Genomic DNA, 18,864 nt, shown 5'->3' with positions numbered 1-18,864 from the left:
AGCCAGGATGGTCTCGATCTCCTGACCTCGTGATCTGCCCGTCTCGGCCTCCCAAAGTGCTGGGATTACAGGCTTAAGCCACGGCGCCCGGCCATAGATTATATTTTAAAAGGCAATTATAATATTTTAATCTAGTTTGCTATGGAAACTTTTCAGTATAGTTTTCTATACATGTATCTCAAATACATAACCCCTATTTATGTCAATAAACAGCTTTAACTTTTAGAGAGCTTAAAATTCATTAACAATAATTATTTCTTACAAAAATGAATTTGCTAAAAGTGACATGGATCCTTACCATCTGTTTCGAACTACTTTTGTAGTTTCATCATCAATGTTGAGTGTGGAAATGTAGGCATAAAGGATGCCATAGAAAGGATCAGCTTTTCCTTCATTCTTCAAAGCTTTTCCCTTTAATTGTTCAACTGTATAGACATCAACTACTGTACTTACTAAAAATAGAAAGAAGTATTACAGTCTGTATATATTCTTATAAAATAAAGGATTACATCTGAATGGAAAGCTATGACAAATAAGAACATGCAGTAGCTTAAGTAACAGAAAAATTACTATGTTGGGCATATAAACACTGATTCTATAAATGTACATAAAAGTAAAACATAAGAAAAAAAGGAAATGAAATTAGTCTTCATTAAAATGAAGAATTTCTGTTTATCAAAAGACACCATTAAAAAAGCAAAAAGGCAAGCCACAGAGTAGGAGATGCTAGCAGTCTACAATGAGATAAAGGACTCATCCAGAGTTGTCTAAAGAATTCGTAAATATCAGTTAGAAAAAGACAGTGACTTGGCTGGGCACGGTGGCTCATGCCTGTAATCCCAGCACTTTGGGAGACCGAGGCAGGCGGATCACCTGAGCTTGGGTGTTCAAGAGCAGCCTGACCAACATGGAGGAACCCTGTCTCTACTAAAAAAAAAAAAAAAAAAAAAAAAAAAAAAGCTGGGCGTGGTGGTGCATGCCTGTAATCCCAGCTACTCAGGAGGGTGAGGCAGGAGAATCTCTTGAATCTGGGAGGCGGAGGTTGTGGTGAGCCGAGATTGAGCCATCGCACTCCAGCCTGGGCAATGAGAGACAAATTCCTTCTCAAAAAAAAAAGAAAAGAAAAGAAAAGACAGTGATTCAATTTTTTCTTTTTTTTTTTTTTGAGACAGAGTCTCATTCATTGCCCAGGTTGGAGTTCAGTGGCGCTGTCTGGGATTACAGGTGTGAGCCACCACGCCCAGCAACAGTGACTCTTTTTTTTTTTTTTTTTTTTTTTTGAGGCGGAGTCTCGCTCTGTCGCCGGGACTGGAGTGCAGTGGCCATCGGATCTCAGCTCACTGCAAGCTCCGCCTCCCGGGTTCACACCATTCTCCTGCCTCAGCCTCCCGAGTAGCTGGGACTACAGGCGCCTGCCACCTCGCCCGGCTAGATTTTGTATTTTTAGTAGAGACGGGGTTTCACCGTGTTAGCCAGGATGGTCTCCATCTCCTGACCTCGTGATCCGCCCGTCTCGGCCTCCCAGAGTGCTGGGATTACAGGCTTGAGCCACCGCGCCCGGCCGTGACTCAATTTTTTAAATAGGGAAGAGACTTTTAAAAGTACATCACAGCCGGGCGCGGTGGCTCACACCTGTAATCCCAGCACTTCGGGAAGCCAAGGCGGGCGGATCACGAGGTCAGGAGATCAAGACCATACTGGCTAACATGGTGAAACCCCATCTCTACTAAAAAATACAAAGAATTGGCCGGGCACGGTGGCTCAAGCCTGTAATCCCAGCACTTTGGGAGGCCGAGACGGGCGGATCACGAGGTCAGGAGATCGAGACCATCCTGGCTAACATGGTGAAACCCTGTCTCTACTAAAAATACAAAAAAAAAAAAACTAGCCGGGCGACGTGGCAGGCACCTGTAGTCCCAGCTACTCGGGAGGCTGAGGCAGGAGAATGGCGTGAACCTGGGAGGCGGAGCTTGCAGTGAGCTGAGATCCGGCCACTGCACTCCAGCCTGGGTGGCAGAGCGAAACTCCGTCTCAAAAAAAAAAAAAAACAAAAACAAAAATACAAAGAATTAGCCAGGCGTGGTGACGGGTGCCTGCAGTTCCAGCTACTCGGGAGGCTGAGGCAGGAGAATGGCGTGAACCTGGGAGACGGAGCTTGCACTGAGCCGAGATCGTGCCACGGCACTCCAGCCTGGGTGACAAAGCAAGACTCCATCTCAAAAAATAAAATAAAATAATTAGGCCGGGCGCGGTGGCTAATCCCAGCACTTTGGGAGGCCGAGACGGGCGGATCACGAGGTCAGGAGATCGAGACCATCCTGGCTAACACGGTGAAACCCCGTCTCTCCTAAAAATAGAAAAAACTAGCCGGGCGAGGTGGCGGCGCCTGTAGTCCCAGCTACTCCGAGGCTGAGGCAGGAGAATGGCGTAAACCTGGGAGGCGGAGCTTGCAGCAAGCTGAGATCCGGCCACTGCACTCCAGCCCGGGCGACAGAGCAAGACTCCGTCTCAAAAAAAAAAAAAATAATAATAATAATAATAATAATAATAATTAATAAATAAAACTACATCACAAAAGAAGTTATCAAAATGGCCAATACACGTACTGGTCTCAATAATCATCAGGAAAATACAAATTAAACAAGAGTAGGGTGGATGCGGTGGTTCACGCCTGTAATTCCAACATTTTGGGAAGTTGAGACTGGTGGATCGCTTGAGGTCAGGAGTTCGAGACCAGCCTGGCCAACATAGCAAAACCCTCTCTCTACTAAAAATAAAAAATTAGCTGGGCATAGCAGTGTGTGCCTGTAATCCCAGCTACTTGGGAGGCTGAGGAAGGAGAATCACTTGAACCCGGGAGGCAGAGGTTGCACTCAGCCAAGATGGCGGCATTGCACTCCAGCCTGGGTGACAGAGCCAGACTCCATCTCAAAAACAAATGAACAAACAAACAAACAAAAAAAAACCAAGAGAATTCCACTAAACACCTAACATTTAAAAGACTAGTAACACAAACATTAGTGAAGATGTGAAACAACAAAATAAACTTTACAAAACTAAAAATAATAACCTATAATTCATTTTTATTTTTCTTTATCTTAGAAGAATCTTCCAGGAACAAATATTACTTGGGTTAGAAAACTTTTATCAGAAGTTATCTGGTTCCTTCAGCACTTCATTGGTTTCCTTTGTTGCTGTCTAGTACATGAAATTTAATTTTCTTCAATAAAAAGATGGTAATGTATATCTATTTATAATATTTTTATGTCTTTATCCTTCTATTAGTATATATGCACAAAAAGATACATTAAAAGATGTTAACCAAGGAACTGTTTATTTGGGGCTGTTGCTTGCATTCTGTATTATGTGTCTCTTTTATTTTTTTTTAAGACGGAGTCTCGCTGTGTGGCCCAGGCTGGAGTACAGTGGCGTGATCTCGGCTCACTGCAACCTCTGCCTCCTGGGTTCAAGCGATTCTCCTGCCTCAGCCTCCCGAGTAGCTGGAATTATAGGTGCCCCCACCACGCCTGGCTCATTTTTTGCATTTTTAGTAGAGACGGGGTTTCACCAGGTTGGCCAAGCTGGTCTCACATTCCTGACCTCAAGTGATACCTCCACCTGGGTCTCCCAAAGTGCTGGGATTACAGGCGTGAGCCACCACGCCCAGCCAAGCATTCTGTATTGTGTTTCTTTTATTTTTTGAGATACAGTCTCGCTCTGACACCCAGGCTAGAGTGTAGCTTCGCTCTGTCACCCAGGCTGGATCTCAGCTCACTGCAACCTCCACCTCCCAGGTTCAAGAGATTCTCCTGCCTCAGCCTGCCGAGTAGCTGGGATTACAGGCACATCATGTGATGTCCGGCTAATTTTTGTGTTTTTAGTAGAGATGGGGTTTTGCCATGTTGGCCAGGCTGGTCTTATGAACCCCTGGGCTCAAATGATCCACCCACCTCAGCTTCTCAAAGTGCTGGGATTACAGGTGTGAGCCACTGTGCCTGGCCTACTTTTAAAATTTTGAGCATTTTAATTTTTAAGAAAAATATAAAAGCTCTAAAGAAAACATGATTATAGTTTTATTCTGAAATATTTAATCAATTTCTACCTATAAGGTTTTCATGGGAGTAATGAGCATTTTAAAAGATAAAAAAGGCCAGGCACGGTAGCTCACGCCTGTAATCCCAGCACTTTGCGAGGCCAAGGCGGGCAAATTGCTTGAGCTCAGGAGTTTGAGACCAGCCTGAACAACATGGTGAAACCCAGTTTCTACCAAGAACACAAAAAATTAGTTTTTGTTTTTATAAATCTGAGTAAATTTAACTATCAAAGTTCCCACAGTAAAATAAAAGAAAAAGGGATGCTTAAAAACTATTTTTAGGCCGGGGTGGTGGTTCATGCCTGTAATCCCAGCACCTCGGGAGGCCTAGTCAGGCGGATCACCTGAAGTCAGGAGTTCGAGACCAGCTGGCCAACATGGTGAAACCCTATCTCTACTAAAAATACAAAAATTAGCAGGGCGTGGTGGCGTGTACTTGTAATCCTAGCTACCCAGGAGGCTGAGGCAGGAGAATCACTGGGACCCAGGAGCCAGAGGCTGTAGTGAGCCGAGATTGCGCCACTGCACTCCAGCCTGGGTGACATAGCAAGACTCCATCTCAAAAAAGAAAAAAAGCTATTTTGAGGCCAGGCACTGTGGCTCACGCCTGTAATCCCACCACTGTGGGAGGCTGAGGCGGATAGATCACCTGAGGTCAGGAGTTCAAGACCAGCCTGGCCAACATTGTGAAACTCCGTGTCTACTAAAAATATAAAAAGTATCCAGGTGTGGTGGTGCACGCCTGTAATCCCATCTACTTGGGGGACTGAGACAAGAGAACTGCTTGAACCCAGGAGGCGGAGGTTGCAGTGAGCTAAGCTCACACCACTGTACCCCAGCCTGGGTGACAGAGCAAGACTCCTCAAAAAACAAACAAACAAACGAGGCCTATTTTTGGGCCGAGCAAGGTGGCTCACACCTGTAATCCTTCAGGAAGCTGAGGCAGGATTCCTTGAGGTCAGGAGTTTGAGACCCCGAAAAAAGAGAAGAGAAGAGAAGAGGGGAGGGGAGAGGAGGGGAGAAAGAAATAAAGAAAGACGAAAGAAAGAGAAAGAAAGAGAAAGAAGGAACTACTTTGTGATTAATATAACTTACTGATCAGAAAAAAAAAATTCCCACATAAATCAGGCTGCCCTTGAGTAGCCTAAAAATAGTTGTAGACACTGTCATTCCTGTCCCTGTTTTAGGGTTGCATGGCAGCACAGGAACTGAAATACACTTTTTCAAGTTTACCTCACAGCTCGCTGAATGCCTCTGTGCTCTCCCAAGTTGCGTGAAATGGCATTATCTACAAATGACCCAACATTTTAAAAAAATGTTTCCAAAGTAACAATCACGGCTTTATTTTATTATTATTATTATTTTTTGAGACAGGGGCTCTGTCACCCAGGCTGCAGTGCAGTGGTGTGAACACAGCTCACTGCAGTCTCTATCTCCAGGGCTCAAGCAATCCTCCTATCTCAGCCTCCTGAGTAGCTGAGATCACAGGCACATGCCACTATGCCCAGCTATTTCTTTTTTTAATTTTTGTAGAGGTGGAGTCTCACCTATGGCTTGTCCCTTCTTGTAGGCAAAAAGATGATAAATTTTGATCCAGTAGTACCTTTTTCTATCAGTGACCGCTACTGATATGAAACACATTAAATATCCTCCGCAAAAAGCAATAACAGAGTTCCCCTTCCACACAACGTAATGTGGCTTGCAGAATACATTATTTCATGCTAAATTCCATTGTTACTCTCTTCAGGTGAATTAAGCATCACCTACGATAACTAAGTAAGGACTATGTTACAGAACACGCCTTCAGGGAGAGATCTAAAACTTCCCTCTGTTCCTCCTGGTCCCTCCGGCATGCATGTCTGGCATAAGCCAGCAATAGCAATAAGCAGAATCCTTTTTTTTTTCTTCTTCTTTTTTTGGAGAGAGTCTCACTCTGTTGCCCAGTCTGGAGTGCAGTGGCGTGATCTCGACTTCCTACAACATCCACCTCCCTGGTTGAAGCAATCCTCCTGCCTCAGCCTCTCTAGTAGCTGGGACTATAGGCACATACCACCACACCTGGCTAATTTTTGTATTTTTAGTAGAGATGGCATTTCACCATGTTGACTGGGCTGGTCTTAAACTCCTAACCTCAAGTGATCTGCCCATGTCGGCCTCCCAAAGTGTTGGGATTACAGGAATGAGCCACTGCACCCGGCCAGCAGAATCCTTTTAAAAGAAGAGCTTCAACCTAGGCTTCATGGATTTGGAGTCCAGGAACATGACACTTTATGCAAATTCCACACATGGGTACAAGCACTGCTCTGGGGAGAGGGTCATAAGCTCCCATCAGATAGGCAAAAGGTATATAATATATAAGATGCTCAGGAGGGCATGGTGGCTCATGCCTATAATCCCAGCACTTTGGGAGGCTGAGACCAGTGGATCACTTGAGCCCAGCAGTTTGAGAACAGCCTGAGCAACACTGCAAAACCCCATCTCTACAAAAAATACAAAAATTAGGCTGGGCACGGTGGCTCACGCCTGTAATCCCAACACTTTAGGAGGCCAAGGTGCGTGGATCACGAGGTCAAGCGATCGAGACCATCCTGACCAATATGGTGAAACCCCGTGTCTACTAAAAATACAAAAAATGGGCCAGGCGCGGTGGCTCAAGCCTATAATCCCAGCACTTTGGGAGGCCAAGACGGGCGGATCACGAGGTCAGGAGATCAAGACCATCCTGGCTAACATGGTGAAACGCCGTGAAAAATACAAACAAAAAACTAGCCGGGCAAGGTGGCGGGCGCCTGTAGTCCCAGCTACTCGGGAGGCTGAGGCAGGAGAATGGAGTAAACCCGGGAGGTGGAGCTTGAAGTGAGCTGAGATCTGGTCACTGCACTCCAGCCTGGGCGAGAGTGAGACTCCGTCTCAAAAAAAAAAAAAAAAATACAAAAACAGTCGGGCGCGGTGGCTCACACCTGTAATCCCAGCACTTTGGGAGGCTGAGGCAGGCAGATCACGTCAGGAGATCAAGATCATCCTGGCTAACATGATAAAACTCCGTCTCTACTAAAAAATACAAAAAAATTAGCCGGGCATGGTGGTGGGCCCCTGTAGTCCCAGTTACTCAGGAGGCTGAGGCAGGAGAATGGCGTGAACCTGGGAGGCAGAGCTTGCAATGAGCCAAGATCACACCACTGCACTCCAGGCTGGGTGACAGAGTGAGAGTTCGTCTCAAAAAAAAAAAAAATTAGGGTGTGGTGGCACAAGTCTGTAGTCCCAGCTACTGCGGAGGCTGAAGCAGAAGAATTGCCTGAACCCAGGAGGTGGAGGTTGCAGTGAGCCGATATCATGCCAGTGTACTCCAGCCTGGATGACAGAGTGAGACTCCGTCTCAAACAAAAAAAGAAAGAAATTAGCTAGGTGCAGTGGTGTGCACATGTAGTCACAGATACTTGGAAAGGCTGAGGCAGGAAGATGGATTGAGCCTGGGAGGACCAGGCTGCAGTGACCCATGATGACACAACTGCACTCCAGTGAGACTCTGTCTCAAAAAAAAAAAAAAGAAAAGAAAAGAAAAAGATGCCCACGGCCGGGTGCGGTGGCTCAAGCCTGTAATCCCAGCACTTTGGGAGGCCGAGATGGGCGGATCAAGAGGTCAGGAGATCGAGACCATCCTGGCTAACACGGTGAAACCCCGTCTCTACTAAAAAAAATACAAAAAACTAGCCGGGCGAGGTGGCGGGCACCTGTAGTCCCAGCTACTCGGGAGGCTGAGGCAGGAGAATGGCGTAAACCCGGGAGGCGGAGCTTGCAGTGAGCTGAGATCCGGCCACTGCACTCCAGCCTGGGCAACAGAGCGAGACTCCGTCTCAAAAAAAAAAAAAAAAAAGAAAAAGATGCCCACTATTTTAAACTACCTTTAGAAAAGTTGAAATAGGCTGGGCGCAGTGGCTCACGCCTGTAATCCCAACACTTTGGGAGGCCGAGGCGGGTGGATCACAAGGTCAGGAGATCCAGACCATCTGGCTAACAAGGTGAAACCCTGTCTCTACTAAAAATACAAAAAAATTAGCCGGGCATGGTGGCGGGCGCCTGTAGTCCCAGCTACTCGGGACGCTGAGGCAGGAGAATGGCGTTAACCTGGGAGGAAGAGCCTGCAGTGAGCTGAGATCACGCCACTGCACTCCAGCCTGGGCAACAGAGCGAGACTCCATCTCAAAAAGAAGAAGAAAAAAAAAGAAAAGTTGAAATATAGTAGTTACAGAATAGGAATCTGGTCTTTTACCATGTCAAACAAATCTTTACAGGCCCAATTTCGGCCTTTAAGAAAATACAAATATATTTAAAGGGTCACTTACAATTTATGGATTCTTTGAAATAACTTTCAATTTCGTCATCCAGAACATTTGTTTCTTTATTTTCTCGTATAAAATTCAGTAGAATGTTAGCTTCTGGTGTCTCTTAAATTGAAAATGCATAGTAAGTGAAAAGTAAACTGATTAACTTTTAAATCACATTTAAGTCATCCAAAATCATTTTAATAGTAAAAAGTGAAGACATGTAAGAATACAATCAAATAGAATATTATGTGGCCATTAATAATCTGATATAGAATTCTGTTAACACGGAGAGATGTACACCACATTACATCTAAAACAGATGTTAGTGAAAAGAGCAACTTACTAACCTGTGTGGTTCAATACCCTTTTAATTAAAAAATTTACATATATAAGGGGACTGGCGCAGTGGCTCACGCCTATAATCCCAGCACTTTGGGAGGCCGAGGCAGGCAGATCATGAGGTCAGGAGATGGAGGCCATCCTGGCTAACACGGTGAAACCCCGTCTCTACTAAAAATACAAAAACATTAGCCAGGCATGGTGGTGGGCACCTGTAGTCCCAGCTAGTTGGGAGGCTGAGGCAGAAGAATGGCACGAACCCGGGAGGTGGAGCTTGCAGTGAGTCCAGATAGCACCACTGCACTCCAACCTGGGAAACAGAGCAATACTCCATCTAAAAAAAAAAAAAAAAAAAAAAAAAAACTACATATATAAATGCAAAATTATCTGGAAGAATATATATGAAAAAATGATTCTCTCTAGACAGTGGGATTGTAGGTGATCTTTGTTTTCCTTATGTTTTTATATTTTTTTCTGAATTTTATATGTATTTCTTTACTCAGAAAAAAAAGGTTTTTAAAAGGCAATTGAAATATATAAAACAGGCTCTATAAAAAGCATTGCTCCCCACGTTGGGACATGACTGTGCAAGAGTCGGGGGTACTGTGCCAGAAGGCAGGAACGTGAGTTTGGAAAGAGCTCCCCCATGATGCCCTTGGACCCCAGGCCCAGCCTCTGGCACATGATTGTTAATTACCCCAGGCCCCTTTGAATATTCTACAAATTGTCCTGACAATGTCTGTACTTTCCTAACTCCCCTGGGAAGATGTGGGCATTTCTTCCTCCTTGCTCCCAAAATACAAGTCTTCTACCTGTTCTTTCTCAGAACTAGGTTGTCAAATCCTTGCTGGCATGCAGTGTCCTTCATGATGACTGTCCTCACATCCATCTGACCAGCCACTCATCTCCTTCCTTGTTCCAGAAATTTGTATTATCTCAATTCTTGGCAAGTAAAAGGCATTCAAAAATATTGATAAGGTCATGAGCGAATGAATGAATGCAGAACTCTATTAACTTGGAGAGATGTGCACCATGAATTGCTGTGCTTCAGATGGGAGCATCTGCTGGAGCGAGACCACAGAAATCCAGCCAACGAGCTTCCTGCGATGGGGGCTGGCAGGGATGGGTGGGTACCAGCACTGTAGGTTCTCACTGACAACAGGGTTATCCTGACTGTCAGAGAAAGGCAGGAATTGTGCCCTCCCTAGCTGATAAGCACCCTCAGGGCAGAGGAAGAAACAAGGGAATCTCGACGTCCTGGTGAGGATGAACACAAGCCACTTAGGGCTTCTTAATTTCTATAAGGCAGGTGTAGCCCAGGAAATTAAAAGTAAAACTGATGTAACTATTTACAATAGCAAAGACATGGAACCAGCTCAAATGCCCATCAATGGTAGACTGGATAAAGAAAATGTGGTACATATATACCATGGAATACAATGCAACCATAAAAAGAAATGAGATCATATCCTTTGCAGAGACACAGATAAAGCTGAAAACTATCATTCTCAGCAAACTAACACAGGAACAGAAAACCAACCACCACATGTTCTCACTCATAAGTGAGAGCTGAACAAGGAGATAACAAGGACACAGGGAGGGGAACAACACACACTGGGGCCAGTTGGGGAATGGGGGGTGAGGGGAGGGACAGCATCAGCACAAATAGCTAATGCATGCGGGGCTTAAAACCTAGATGACGGGCTGGGCATGGTGGCTCACGCCTGTAATCTCAGCGCTTTGGGAGGCCGAGGCGGGCAGATCACGAGGTCAGGAGATCAAGACCATCTGGCCAACATGGTGAAACCCCGTCTCTATTAAAATACAAAAAATGAGCCAGGCATGGTGGCACACGCCTGTAGTCCCAGCTACTCAGGAGGCTCAGGGAGGGGAATCACCTGAACCCAGGAGGCGGAGGTTGCAGTGAGCCAAGATCACACCACTGCACTCCAGCCCAATGACAGAGTGAGACTCCATCTCAAACAAAAAAAACACAAACCTAGATGACAAGTTGATGGGTGCAGCAAACCACCATGGCACATGTAGACCTATGTAACAAACCTGCATGTTCTGCACATGGATCCCAGAACTTAAAGTAAAATTTTTTTAAAAAAGTAAAGCTTATATAAACAAACACATAAATTCACGCATCCTTGCAAGTATTCTCCTTTAAATTTGTTTCCTTGACAGAATAAATCCAAGAAATCTAGATCTCCTGTACAACATGGTAGCTATGGTTAATAACAACATATTACATTCTTGAAAAGTACTAAGAGAACAGATTTTAAGTGTTCTCACCACAAAAAAAAGTATGTGAATTAGTGTATATGTTAATTAGCTTGATTTAGCCATTCTACAATGTATACATATTTCAAAACAACATATTGTATAAAATAAATGTATTCAATTTTTTGTCAATTAAAAAGTTAATCAATAAATAATAAATTTTTAAAATGTGTCTCCTTAAGAAGGCATTTTTTCTAATGATGTTGGTTACTGCTCAAAATACTGTGACATTTTTTTCTTTGAATCTGTAATCAGAGCCAAATGCACAACATCCTAAAATACCCGTCTCATTAATTAGATCTTGGGTTTTTTATATTATTGTACAGTCAAGGTTGATCTTTTCCATCAGACAAATCTGTCTTTAAAAACTTTTCCAGCTCAAATTTACCCTTAGAGGATGAAGATTTTACTATCACTGGTATTACTACATGTACGAATAATAGGTCGGGCGTGGTGACTCGTGCCTGTAATCCCAGCACTTTGGGAGGCCAAGGCAGGTGGATCACTGGAGCCCAGGAGTTCAAGGCCAGCCTGGCCAACATGGTGAAACCCTGTCTCTACTAAAAACATAAAAAATTAGCCGGGCATGGTAGCAGGCACCTGGGCAACCCGGGAGGCTGGAACAGGAGAATCGCTTGAACCCAGGAGGTGGAGGCTGCAGTGAGCCAAGATTGTGCCACTGCACTTCAGCCTGGGGGACAGAGCGAGACTCCATTTCATTAAAAAAAAAAAAAAAAAAAAAAAAAAAAAAAAATATATATATATATATATATATATATATATATATATATATATGAATAAGCTATTTTTATTAATAAGTTATTTCTAATAGCAAACCCAGGGTACGGAGGCTCACGCCTGTAATCCCAGCACTTTGGAAGGCCGAGGTAGGTGGATCACAAGGTCAGGAGATTGAGACTATCCTGGCTAACACAGTGAAACCCCATCTCTACTAAAAATACAAAAAATTAGCCGGGCGTGGTGGCGGGCACCTGTAGTCCCGGCTACTCAGGAGGCTGAGGCAGAAGAATGGCACGAACCCAGGAGGCGGAGTTTGCAGTCAGCCGAGATCGCACCACTGCACTCCAGCCTGGGCGACAGAGTGAGACTCCATCTCAAAAAATAAATAAATACATAAATAAATAAAAAAAAAATAAATAAACCATACATAGTACCTCCCTCCAGGAAAGAAAAAATTGAAGAGTGTCCCACTATTGTCCTAAGCGTTAATAATGGACTATCGTGTGTCACCATCAATTTCCAACAAAGCAGTCAGAGCAAACCTCTCAGAGCTGAGTCAGATGCTGTCACTGCTCTGCTCCAAACCCCAAGCTGCTACCCCATCCAGAGTAGAAGCCAGCGCACTCTAACAGCCTCCAAGGCCTTCATGGGTGTCCCATCTCTTCTCAGAACAGCTCCTGCTGGCCTTGAACTCCTGGGCTCCAGCCACACCAGCCCCTCGGTGTTTCCCTTGGTTAACCCTTTAGCTTCCTCATCAAGTCTTTGCTCAAACGTCACTCTCCCATGCAGCGTGCCTTGTGGAAAATCACACATGCTGTGGCTCTCTAGGTCCTCCTGACTCGGTTCCACCTGTTCTCCTTAAATATTTCATAATTCATGGACATATTATCTTCATTATTTATTCTCTGTCTCTCCCTGCTGGAGTGTAAACTCCATGAGGGTAGAAATATTTGTCCATTTTGTCATTGCACCCCAGAACAGCACCCAACACACAGCACGTGCTCAGTAAATGAGTTCAGTGAAGAGCAATTTGGGGCATGCACATCATCTCCCATGGTGCTGCCTACAAGGAGACAACCTCCATGTGTTGGATGTGCAAGGTTCAGAGTACTCATATAAAAACCAGAGTCTCATTATTTGACACCATTCCTCATATAATTCTATCTTTTAAAAATGCTAATGGTTTGGACAAAAGCACACATTGCTTTACAATTCTGTCACTGCTGATGCTTCGTCACAGACCAGCAGAGTGAGCTTATGTTTTAAATGATACACTATGTACTCTACTCATAGCTTGCCGAGATGGCGAAGGATTGATTACTCCATTTCTTTGGCAGTTGTGGGTTGATGGTTACGTCTGCACTATAAAGCACCCTGGGAATGCTCACAGGCACTAATGCCTCATCTTCCCAGTCTGGCTCCCTTGATTTCATGCTGTAGTAAACTGTAACTCCTTTAACAACAACTCCAGGGGATCATCTGGGTATTTAATGTGCAGTTATGAGCTAATGATACTACACAGAGAGTACTGTGTGTGTGTGCGCATGTGTGCATGTGTGTTATCAATGTCCTAGCAGTAAAAGTTATTTGAATGCAGCAAAACTGAATTTACCTATTAGTCAATAATTTAGCATCTGAGCAACAAAATTGATCTCTCAAAGATCATCACAATGAATTATACTTCAAAAACTAATCTGGTTTTTCACTTTTTTTTTTTTTGAGACAGAGTCTCACTCTGTTGCCAGGCTGGAGTGCAGTGGCGCCATCTCGGCTCACTGTAATCTCCACCTCCCAGGTTGAAGTGATGCTCCCGCCTCAGCTTCCCAAGTAGCTGGGACTACAGGCACGTGCCACCATGCCCACCTAATTTTTATATTTTTAGTAGAGACAGGGTTTCACCATGTTGGCCAGGATGGTCTCAATCTCTTGACCTCGTGATCAGCCCACATTGGCCTCCCAAAGTGCCAGGATTACAGGCGTGAGGCACCATGCCAGACTTTTTTGTTGTTGTTGTTTTTGTAAGACAGAGTCTTGCTCTTGTGGCCCAGGCTAGAGTACAATGGCACGATTTCAGCTCACTGCAACTTCCGCTTCCTGGGTTCAAGCGATTCTCCTGCCTCAGCCTCCTGAGTAGCTGGGATTACAGGTGCCCACCACCAAGCTCAGCTAATTTTTATATTTTTAGTAGAGACTGGGTTTCACCATGTTGACCAGACTGGTCTCGAACTCCTGACCTCAGGTGATCCACCCGTCTCAGCCTCCCAAAGTGCTGGGATTACAGGCATGAGCCACAACATCCAGCCTCACATTTCTTTAGTAAAGATATCAAAGTTCATTGTAAGTTTTTTAAAAAGTTATATAAAGCAATTTTTACTTCTAATTTGAATTAAATCCAGGTTGAATTTTCATTCTTAAATATACTGTACAAATATTGAAATGTGTTCAGTCATTTCCAAAGGGATAAAAAATTTCACAAAGTTTTTTACCTGGATTAGTTGTAATAATGGTTTTTGAGATTACAGTTGCTGTCATGCAGTTCCGAAATTTGTCAAAACTTATTCTTACATCTGAGACAAATATTACTGTTTGGGAAAAAAGCCATTTTACAATTATTACATGGGGGGATATAAAATTACAAATATTGGACACAATCATTTAATGATGATACCTGTTTCTCGTGGCATCCAGCTCTGTGCAAGTAGAATGGATTCATTATCCCAACTGCATTGTTTAAAAAGAAGTAATACAAATTGAATACACTAGAAAAAACTGATAGTGACACATTATTTACAACAATAAAAGAAAGCTTCAGTGGCTGGGGTCAGCCATCCTCAAGGTGGTCAAAGACCTCCTGGTCTTAAGGATACCAGCTTCCTCCCAGGGAGAATTTAACATCTCCATGAGAGAACAATCCTTCAACACACACTCTGCTCTAGTAATACTCTGCTCTGCCAATTCTTTATTTTTCTAACACTTAATCACTCCAGGCTAGTTAGAACTAAAGCCTAAAGACTTTAAAGTCACACTTTCAGGCCCTGAAGTTAAGTGTACCCCAGTGGATATAAAGGCTCAGGGGCCTTGATGGGTTGAAAGCATTTTTCAAATCATTTCCTTTGGTATCCAGGCATCAGAGGTCTACACAATGCCTTGTTGTACCTGGCAGTGCTTCAGGGTGCAGTCCCCGCCCTGACCCACATGCCCTGTGCCCTGCCCTGCTCCAGGATACTTTCCAGGAAGCACAGAGGGAAAGTCTGGCTTGTTCCATGGGACCTAGTAAAACACCATTTGTTATAAAACAGAATTTAACAACAAAACCAGTCACAGTGGAATTCTCCTAAGCAAGTTCCATGCCATCTAAAGACCTCATTTTAAGGTGCTGTCCATAACAACTCAACATTCAAGAGTGAGGTTTATTTTTTAAAATATCATTCATCTCCTATCATTATCCTCTCTTGATATGAAGTCCATGATATTTTTGATAAAGTGAAAATGTCCTGGTGATAACAACAGGGATTTCACAATTGGGAACAGACGTCGGTGGTTACCATGTCATTGCAAAAGAAGACTCTGTTTCATCATAGAGTCTAACTTCACACCTCTGGCCTTTTCTCCGGTCTGAAGTTGTAAAGTGTTTTGGCTCTCCAACCTTAGAAATGGAAAGAAATCATTACTCTTCACCTGTATGTAGAAGTATTTAAGTATTTATTGATGAAAATACTCAATGTTCACCTTTTAAACACCAAATGAGAAATATTAAAATAGCAAAAACCAGTAATATATAGTTGATTATTTTAAAGCATCTTCTATCTCTAAACTACATGTACGTAGCTAAAGTTGTAAGTCACACAACACTTTGAAGAGACACAAGGGGACAGGTGCTTGAAGTAGAGACTGAAAGTCTTTTTTTTTTTTTTTTTTTTTTTTTTTGAGATGGAGTCTTGCCCTGTCGCCCAGGCTGGAGTGCAGTGGCCGGATCTCAGCTCACTGCAAGCTCCGTCTCCTGGGTTCACGCCATTCTCCTGCCTCAGCCACCCGAGTAGCTGGGACTACAGGCGCCCGCCACCTCGCCCGGCTAGTTTTTTGTATTTTTAGTAGAGACGGGGTTTCACCGTGTTAGCCAGGATGGTCTCGATCTCCTGACCTCGTGATCCGCCTGTCTCAGCCTCCCAAAGTGCTGGGATTACAGGCTTGAGCCACCGCGCCCGGCCTGAAAGTCTTTGTAACATATCACAACAAGGCTCCATGGCAGGCCCCCCGGGGGCATCTACGTGGACTCCTCGAGGGCAGGGAGTGTGTTTCCAGCACGTGTGTGTCCCCATGGCTCAGTGTGGAACCCAGCATGACTTCATGTGACCGAATGGACTCAGCCTCTCTGGGGTCAGCATCTCCATCTTCTTAGCAAACATCAAATATAGAATATCTGTGGTATAGGCCGGGCGCGGTGGCTCAAGCCTGTAATCCCAGCACTTTGGGAGGCCGAGACGGGCGGATCATGAGGTCAGGAGATCGAGACCATCCTGGCTAACATGGTGAAACCCCGTCTCTACTAAAAAATACAAAAAACTAGCCGGGCGAGGTGGCGGGCGCCTGTAGTCCCAGCTACTCGGGAGGCTGAGGCAGGAGAATGGCGTGAACCCGGGAGGCGGAGCTTGCAGTGAGCTGAGATGCGGCCACTGCACTCCAGACCCCGGCGACAGAGTGAGACTCCGTCTCAAAAAAAAAAAAAAGAATATCTGTGGTATAAAAAGTGTCCACAGGAAACAAACAAATACAGGATACGTCCTCTGCCTTCTCCCCAGAACTACCATGGTGAGAGCCACATGCAGGATACACAGGAAACTTTGACACTTTCCAATTCTGTCCATTGTGGGGTGAGATGATCAAAGAAGTGGAGATGCTCTCGCCCATTAAAGAAAGTAAAAAAAAAAAAAAAAAAAAAAGTTGAACCTAGGACCCTTCTCTCCACCCAGTAGCTTCTTATGTGGGAACGGCAGGCGCCTCTGAGAGCTGCACAGCAGCAGGTCCAGCATGGATAGTCACTGGCCACCCCCCACCACTGCCACCACTGCATCTGTGGTGCCCAGAGAAAGGGACCTAGAAAGGACAGCCAGAGGCTGAGAGGTCAGCCTAACATCTGGGGTTGGGGAGATGAAGAACACTGTATTAAAAGGAGTTTTAAAGTGAAAAGACAGTGATGAGAGGAAGAAACAGCAGGTTAAATTAAACTGTGAAGAGTGGCCAGGTACAGTGGCTCATGCCTGTAATCCCAGCACTTTGGGGGACCGAGGTGGGTGGATCACAAGGTCAGGAGTTCAAGACTAGCCTGGCCAGTATGGTGAAACCCTGTCTCTACTAAAAATACAAAATTAGCCAGGCGTTGTGGTGCATGCCTTTAGTCCTGGCTACTCGAGAGGCTGAGGCAGGAGAAATGCTTGAACCTGGAAAGCAGAGGTTGCAGTGAGCCAAGATCACGCCACTGCACTCCAGCCTGGGTGACAGAGTGAGACTCCATCCCCCTGCCAAAAAAAAAAAAAAAGTGTGAAGAAAAGGAAATGTAAGAGGGCTGAAAGCCAAAGTGGAGACAAAAGGCATGAGAAGTGACGTGACACATGAAAGGTGCCAGACTCACTGAGGGTGTGGGAAAGCTGCCACAGTTTCCTGCTTACCCTACTGTATTCACTCAGGGTTGTAGACAATTCTTACTTCATTATAAATGTAATAGCACTGTCTATAACTTGGGGAAATCGCAAACAATTGAGCACTCATTTGAACAACTAAATAGGATTGAACATAAACTGTCTACAAAGTGACCTCTCCTGTTTTTCAAGATGATCATATAATGGGCTTATTCCTCCTCCCTAAAGTATACAGATGCTCCCCAGGCAGCAGGCATGGCCTCCACAGCCAAGGCCCTGCCATCTGAGAGGGTCACATTCTCTCAGTCAGTCACCATTTAATAAGACAAGCAATTCACGTTTACTTACATGAACTATCATAAATGTGTGAGTGGTTTTTGTTGTTGCTGTTTTTGTCTCTTGACTATCATCCCCCTGTATAATAAAAGATTACTCTTGCCCCTTTATTTATTTATTTATCTACCCATAATCTCGCTCTGTCATCCAGGCTGGAGTGCAGTGGTGCCATCTCAGCTCATTGCAACCTCTGTCTCCTGGGTTCAAGTAATTCTCCTGCCTCAGCCTCCCAAGTAGCTAGGACTACAGGTACCTGCCACCATGCCCAACTAATTTTTTTTTTTTTTTTTTTTTGAGATGGAGTCTCACTCTGTCACCTAGGCTGGAGTGCAGTGGCGCCATCTCGGCTCACTGCAAGCTCTGTCTCCTGGGTTCCCGCCATTCTCCTGCCTCAGCCTCCCGAGTAGCTGGGACTACAGGGGCCTGCCACCATGCCCGGCTAATTTTTTGTATTTTTAGTAGAGACGAGGTTTCTCCTTGTTAGCCAGGACGGTCTCGATCTCCTGACATCGTAATCCGCCTGCCTCGGCCTCCCAAAGTGCTGGGATTACAAGTGTGAGCCACCGCGCCCAGCCCACACCCAGCTAATTTTTGTATTTTTAGTAGACACAGGGTTTCACCATGTTGGCTAGGCTGGTCTCAAACTTCTGACCTCAGGTGATCCGCCTGCCACGGCCTCCCAAAGTGCCTCTATTACAGGCGTGAGCCACCATGCCTGGCCTTCCTGCCCCTTTAATTTCTTCCCTTTTTTTTTTTTTTTTTTTTTTTTTTTTTTTTTGAGACGGAGTCTCCCTCTGTCACTCAGGCTGGAGAGCAGCGGCACAATCTCGGCTCACTGCAACCTCCACCTTCCAGGTTCAAGTGATTCTCCTGACTCAGTCTCCCAAGTAGCTGGGATTACAGGCATCTGCCACCACACCCAGCTAATTTTTTTTTCTTTTTTTTTTTTTTTGATGGAGTCTCGCTGTGCTGCCCAGGCTAGAGTGCAGTGGCATGACCTTGGCTCACTGGAAGCTCCGCTTCCCAGGTTCATGCCATTCTCCTGCCTCAGCCTCCCGAGTAGCTGGGACTTAATTTTTGTACTTTTAGTGGCAATGGTGTTTCACCA

At 44.8% G+C, this 18,864-nt stretch overlaps 1 protein-coding gene across 5 annotated transcripts in view; it reads right to left on the bottom strand.

Moving 5' to 3' along the window:
* MEIOB (meiosis specific with OB-fold) overlaps positions 1-18,864 on the bottom strand; it is a 46,858-nt gene that overhangs the window by 9,065 nt on the left and 18,929 nt on the right. For all 5 annotated transcript variants that reach the window (XM_033236191.1, XM_033236195.1, XM_033236190.1 and 2 more), the window contains exons 7-11: positions 15,330-15,430; positions 14,453-14,505; positions 14,271-14,366; positions 8,437-8,538; positions 299-452 (exon numbers count right to left, since the gene is read on the bottom strand). In XM_033236191.1, the coding sequence (XP_033092082.1) occupies positions 299-452; positions 8,437-8,538; positions 14,271-14,366; positions 14,453-14,505; positions 15,330-15,430 (506 nt within the window). The remainder of the gene's footprint in view (positions 1-298; positions 453-8,436; positions 8,539-14,270; positions 14,367-14,452; positions 14,506-15,329; positions 15,431-18,864) is intronic.

The sequence above is a fragment of the Trachypithecus francoisi genome, unplaced genomic scaffold (genome assembly GCF_009764315.1).
Source record: "Trachypithecus francoisi isolate TF-2019V2 unplaced genomic scaffold, Tfra_2.0 Lachesis_group15, whole genome shotgun sequence".
Classification (NCBI taxonomy): domain Eukaryota; kingdom Metazoa; phylum Chordata; class Mammalia; order Primates; family Cercopithecidae; genus Trachypithecus; species Trachypithecus francoisi.
The sequence above is the reverse complement of the archived record's forward strand: the minus strand, read 5'-3'. Positions and strand labels throughout refer to the sequence as shown.